At 47.1% G+C, this 6,352-nt stretch overlaps 1 protein-coding gene across 1 annotated transcript; it reads right to left on the minus strand.

The window, feature by feature from the left end:
* Positions 1 to 505: 505 nt before the first annotated feature.
* Positions 506 to 5,375, minus strand: LOC115449059 (putative 115 kDa protein in type-1 retrotransposable element R1DM). The gene is made up of 3 exons (XM_037445677.1): positions 4,860 to 5,375; positions 4,305 to 4,628; positions 506 to 4,171 (listed from the first exon to the last, which is right to left on the minus strand). The coding sequence occupies exons 1-3, from the start codon at positions 5,373 to 5,375 to the stop codon at positions 506 to 508; spliced, it is 4,506 nt and encodes a 1,501-aa protein (XP_037301574.1).
* Between the last annotated feature and the right edge of the window lie 977 nt (positions 5,376 to 6,352).

The following is a 6,352-nucleotide window of genomic DNA, read 5'->3' on the forward strand; positions in this document are numbered from 1 at the left end:
TGGTGCATGGTTCATGCAGCTAAGAGTAGATGTTGGGGAAATCTGCAAGGGGTGACGGGCTTTGGCATTTTCATGTTATGGCCCGTCCCCTCTGCAGATCCCCAGAAGAGTGTTCGGGTTTATTTTGTTCTATGTGTGTGCGTGTGTGTATACATGGGTATGTGCGTTTTTCCCTATTTATAGTTACATTTGCTATATTCTTATGCTACGTTACAAAGGTTATTCGTGATCACAATATACTTATTCTAATTTTTTGTTTTACATCAATATTGTTACATACTTACATACGCCAGTGTTCTTAACGCTAATACAATGATGTTTTCAATTGAATAAAAATGTTTTTTTACCAGTTAATTATTAGTTGCAGCTACATGCTACATTTCCAAAAGGCCATTCGTGAGCGTACAATTACAATATACCAATTATAACTTTACATTACAGAGTTACAGTGGGTACACACAGCAGTGTTCTCAACACTAGTGCAGTGGTATTCTTGGATTATTAATTAGTTAACCCAAGTACTTACAAATGAAAAGAAGAATATGTACAGTGTTATCGTGGTGACGGCAGTGAATTCAAAGTTGTGAAAGTCCGTCTTGTACCGCGGGTTGTGGAGTGTTATACCCTTAAGTTGGTATACAATGTCATGTATAAGTGTGCTGTATGTCTTAATGCAGTTTGCGTTTTCAATTAGTTGATCGATATTGTATTCCTCAACATCGTGATGGTGACACATGACTTCATGTTTATGCCTGGAAGCGGCGAAGCGGGGGCATTTTTGTATAAGGTGTGCAAAAGTTTGGGTAGTGTGTGGGTCGCACGGGCATTTGTCCGTGTCACTGATTTTGAATCTGTGTAAATATTGACGGCAGTACCCGTGGCCAGTGAGGACTTGGGTCCACGGGAAATCAATCTCAATGGCCGCGCGCAGCTTGTTGATAGCGTCAGTGTTCGGTAGTAGGTTTCGTGTATACTGGCCTTTTTCGCCAGTTGCATATGTTGTGTCACTTTCGAGGCGACTGTTCTGTTTGGCCATGTACCGTATAAGACTTATGGGGAATTGTGTATGTTTGTAGGCTGCATGTGTGGCAGTTGCTTTCGCAGCGACATCCGCCGCTTCATTGCCGTCAATGCCTACGTGGGCTTTGACCCACACAAAAGTGATTTTCCTACTGTGTTTAATGGCTTGACGATACATTTTGTGGATATGAACCACGAAAGGGTTGGTGCTGTTAGGGTTAGATATTTCCTGAGTGGCGCTCATGGAGTCAGTGAAGATTGTTGTGTCAGGTGTATGATGTTGGTCAATCCAGCTGCAGGCTTCAGCGATGGCCAGCAGTTCCGCCTGGTATACAGAGCAGGTGTCGTGAAGTTTATATTTCTTAACCTTCGTGTCGTTATTCGGAGAGTATATGACTAAGGCGGCGCCCACCAGACCATCCTGCTTACTACCGTCAGTGTATATCCTGGTGGTCACTCCGGGGGTGTAGAACTGGGTCGTGTCCTGTTGTGTAGTTGCACTAGGTATGTCCAGGTGGACCCTTTCCGATGGGTGCAGCAGCTCATGTGGTGCAGAGGGTCGCTCGAGAGTGATATCTTCGGGTAGTTGCGTGGCTCGCGCGGTGAGTTTGGCGGTTTCGACAGATGCCACCTCGTTTATTTTGATGTGTAATGGTGTAAAGGCGGCAAGCGCTATTGCCGCAGTGCCAGAGATGGTACGGAATCCGCGAATAGCCTTTATGGCGAAGCCCCTTTGGAACGATTTAAGTTTCATTCTGACGTGTTTATAGTTGGTGGCTGTATGCCATATACCTGCTGCATATGTTATAATTGGTTGTATTACGTGTTTGTATATTATGCGCACGTTCTCCGAGTGTATTCCCCAGGTGGGGCGTATGAATTTACAGAGGCTGTTGTATATCTTGTAGGCCTTGCTCGTTGCATGGTGGATGTGTTTGATGAACGTAAGTTTCTTATCGATAATTACTCCAAGGAGTTTCAATTCATCTTGAAATTTGATTGTTTGGCCGTGCATTTGTATGCAAGCGTTTTTGGCCTTGGGTGTGAACGCTACCATCTGGGTCTTGGAGGGGCCAAAGCGGAGTTTCACCTCTTGTCCCCATGTATATATTTTGTTGAGTGCTGTGTTGGTTATGGTCTCAAGGTTGTTAACGGTGTTGCTCTGTGCAATCATGAGTACATCATCAGCATAGGCCTGAATGTAGCATCCGTCAGGTAGCTCAGTTTCCAAAAGATCATCTAATATGAGGTTCCAGATAAGTGGGCCGAGGACAGATCCCTGGATACATCCGCGAGTCATCAGCTTTGTGGCTTCAGAGTCTGCGAAGTGCATGCGTACGTGTCGGTTGTTTATGTAGTTATTGATAAGTAGGTATATATTTCTGGGACAGTTGGTTTTACGGAGTCTGTTGAGAAGTGCAGGCCACCAAGCATTGTCGAAGGCGGCCTGTATGTCCAGGGATACTGCCAGTGTTTGCTTTTTGGTCTTCTTGGCAGTGTTGATGATACCGATTGCTGTGTGTAGTGCTTCAATTGTCGATTTCTGCTCTTTGAAGCCGAATTGTCGCGGGTTCATTGATTCAGTTATTCCCAAGTGGTAGGTTATTCTTTTGGCTATGAGTTTTTCTAGTGTTTTACCGAGCACGTTAATTAGTCCGATGGGTCGAAAGGAGGCCATGTCCGTGTAGTCGGTTTTGTTGGGTTTCGGGATTATTTTGATGAAGGCAGTTTTCCAGGTGTTCGGGAAATATTCCAGTTCGAGGCATCTGTTCATTATTCCCGTGATGATAGTAGGGAAGGTCTGGGCGAACGTCAGGCAGATGTCAGACGTTAGGTGATCTGTTCCTGGTGCGCGATTAGGGTTCATGGTTTGAAGGCAAGCAATAACTTCATTTTCCGTGAATGGGGGATCGTCTGTTGTGTTCGGTGCAGTGTGTGTGGTGTTTCTGATGTCAGCCTGTGCCATATTGTCCGCAGTATCGTCCGGGAAGAATTTGTTAAGAAGTGCTGCTGCCGTGCTTTGGGCACTAGTGGTGTGTTTGCCGTCGATGCGCATTGTGGCTGGTGGCTTTGGTGCTGGGGCGTTCTTTAAGAGTCTGTTAGTGAGTGACCATACGTTTTCCTTTCCTTGTCGATTACAGAATTCTCTGAAGTGTGCGGTGGATGTGCTGCGGATGGTGGTGGAATATTCTTTGGCCTTTTCATCCCTTTCATTAATTAGTGCATCAAGGGGTAACCCTCTGTGTTTGTGCTTGCTGATTTCGTGGTGGAGTTGGATAAGTTGTAATTTGAGCTGCTCCAGCTCTTCCGTCCACCAGGGTGCGTGTGTCCGATACTTGCTTTTAGTTGGTAGTTTTTTATCGCAGGTGTCTTGTATGGTCTTGGTGATTTTATGGATGTATGTTTCAAGTTGGTCTTTATTGAGGGTGTTTATGATGGTCGCATCGGTGAGGTTGGCTCGGTTCATGTTGATGTTGAGCTGGTGTGCAAAGCTATCCCAGTCAGCATCCTTGGTGTGGTATTTAAATGTAGTTTGTGTTTTATTCTTAGGTGGCAGCTGATGGAGTTCGAGTCGGTATTGGATTGCATGGTGTTGTGATGATGGGCATACTGCCTTACTTGTGTCCACTGTCCATTGGTTTATTCTGCAAGCTAAACTTTCGCTGGCGAGTGTGAGGTCGATGATAGATTGGCGACTTGTTCCGTGTGTGATTGTTGAGAATGTGGGGGAGTTACCAGTGTTGCAGATGGCTAAGTCGTTGCTGACAAACATGTTGATTAGCTCATTGCCTCTTTTGTTGTTTTTAGAGGATCCCCACATCGTGTTCCATCCGTTGAAGTCTCCACCAATAAGATGTGGTATGTCACGTGTTTCCCTTAGATAGCTATCGAGTTTGTTCAATGTGTCGTAGGTGTCATTGTTGGGTTCGACATATGCGCTGGTGATGTGGATGTTTTTGCCATTGATCTTTAGTTGTACTGTGGAAAGGTTGGTGGTCGAATGTTGGCTTATTCCTATGGTGGAGCCAAGCTTCTTTTTCACAATGATGGCGGCTTTGACTGCTGCTTCAGTTTGTGTACTATCAGGAAACTGGTATATATTGTAGTCTGGGATGTTCTTGACGGTAGTGGAGTTTCCGACGTATGGTTCCTGAAGGATACCTATATCTATGTTGTTGTTGTGAATGTACAATGATAATTCTTGTGTGGCGTTATAACATCTATCTAGATTTTGTTGTACTATGGTGAGGTGATGGGGGCCACATTTATTGGCCATAGTCTACCCTGGCCAGTATTTCGTTTCGGAGTTTTTTGACTACTGGGCACTGGTTTGATGTAGCAAAGTGCGCAGTGTCAGTGTTTTGTTTGTACTTGTTGTTGTTACTGTGGCAGTTATGACACTTAGCTGCTATTGGGTTCTGTTTGTTTGGGCAATCTTTAGATTGATGTTCCTCTGAGGCGCAGAAGCGGCAGGGTGTTTTCTTTGCCGTGCACCTGCTCTGGGTGTGCCCGAACTGCAGGCAGGCAAAGCACTGGGTGAAGGGAGATAGGTTCTCAAGGTGTACTCTTTGATACTCGATGTTGACTCTTTCTAGTGCTATCAGGGCCTGCCAGATATGTGGGGTGGTGATAAGGGCGGCGTTATATAGCTTGCTATTTTTGTTGTCGCGGATGAATCTGATGTTGATTTCAGTCTCTGGTGTATTGCAGACGTTTTTTTTGTTGTTTTTTTTTTTTTTTTTTTTTTTTTTTTTTTTTTTTTTTTTTTTGGTCACGGTGTTTATTGTGGCGGGGGCGTAGCCAGTTCCCCTGAAGGTTATCTCTTTCCTGACGTTTACCAGTACGTCTTTAGATGTTGTTTCAGCGTCAGAGGAGGCGACGATAAGTGCGGGTTTAGTTACAGGTTTTGGAATCGGTTTTTTCCCCTTGTTGTTGTTACTGTTTTGGATTTTTGCCACAGCAGCGTAGGACTTTCTGGTATTAGTGGGGGGTTTAGTGTCTGGGTCTGAATTTGTGTTCAACTTGGTTTTGGAAATCTCCTCCCTAATGGTAACTTTTATGTCCTCTTTGATGTTTGTAAGGGTTGTGTTGGCTTCATCAAGTGTATGAATTTGTTTTGCGATACCTTTGATGTCCGCAGCGTACTGTACTATAGCCTTCTTATTTTCAGCAGTTACACTCTTCCCGGCGTTGATTGTGGTAGTGATTTTGTGTGTAAGTGTTTGTATGTCTTGTAGGTAGTCGTGTATAGATTTGGGTTTATTGGAGTTTTCGTTGATGGGGTTGTCGTCGTTATGGGCATCAACAAATTCACTGTCGCTCAGCACTTCAGTTGAAGCGGTGCGGGAGGTCATTTTGATAAGTTTATAAGGTAACCGCCTTGGCCTGGGCTACAGGCCGAAGGCGCGACTAGGTTTAATATCAGAGAGGTTGAGAGGATTAGGCAAGTTGGTGGGCAGAGAGTAGGGGAAGGTTGGGGATCAAATTAGGGGTGGGGGGTCGATGGGGGGTCAGGGGGGGTCAGGGGAGGTTGGGGGTCAAATTTGGGATGGGGGGTCAATGGGGGGTCAGGGGAGGTCAGGGGAGGTTACAGGTCAAATTTGGGGTGGGGGGTCAATGGGGGGTCAGGGGGGGTTCAGGGGAGGTTGTGGGTCAAATTTGGGTTGGGGGGTCAATGGGGGGTCAGGGGAGGTCAGGGGGGTTAGGGGGTCAAATTTGGGGTGGGGGTCAATGGGGGTCAGGGGGTCAGGGGAGGTTGGGGGTCAAATTTGGGATGGGGGTCAATGGGGGTCAGGGGAGGTCAGGGGGTTAGGGGTCAAATTTGGGGTGGGGGTCAATGGGGGTCAGGGGGTCAGGGGAGGTTGGGGGTCAAATTTGGGGTGGGGGTCAATGGGGGTCAGGGGGTCAGGGGAGGTTGGGGATCAAATTTGGGGTGGGGGTCAGTGGGGGTCAGGGGGTCAGGGGAGGTTGGGGGTCAAATTTGAGGTGGGGGTCAATGGGGGTCAGGGGGTCAGGGGTTGGGGGTCAAATTTGGGGTGGGGGGTCAATGGGGGGTCAGGGGGGGGGGTCAGGGGAGGTTGGGGGTCAAATTTGGGGTGGGGGGTCAATGGGGGGTCAGGGGGGTCGGGGGTCAAATGTGGGGGGTCAGTGGGGGGTCAGGTATTGTGGGGCACTTTGGGCTGATTGAAATGAGTCCCCACTCGGGTATATTAGGATAGGTGTATGGGATATTATTGGAAGGGGAGATAGGGTGGGGGGGGGTGTCGTCAATGGGGTCTTTAAAAATGACTGCCCGGGCCGAGTGTCGATCACTCGTGCCGAGGCGTCCCCA

This window comes from Manduca sexta, unplaced genomic scaffold (assembly GCF_014839805.1).
Source record: "Manduca sexta isolate Smith_Timp_Sample1 unplaced genomic scaffold, JHU_Msex_v1.0 HiC_scaffold_1948, whole genome shotgun sequence".
NCBI classification, from domain to species: Eukaryota; Metazoa; Arthropoda; class Insecta; order Lepidoptera; family Sphingidae; genus Manduca; species Manduca sexta.

Coding starts and splice junctions, on each gene's coding strand:
- LOC115449059 (XM_037445677.1), bottom strand. CDS start 5,375: ATGACCTCCCGCACCGCTTCAACTGAAGTGCTGAGCGACAGTGAATTT. Junction 4,629..4,859: donor CAACATCTAAAGACGTACTG/GTAAACGTCAGG, acceptor CATATCTGGCAG/GCCCTGATAGCACTAGAAAG. Junction 4,172..4,304: donor GAAACGAAATACTGGCCAGG/GTAGACTATGGC, acceptor GGTATCCTTCAG/GAACCATACGTCGGAAACTC.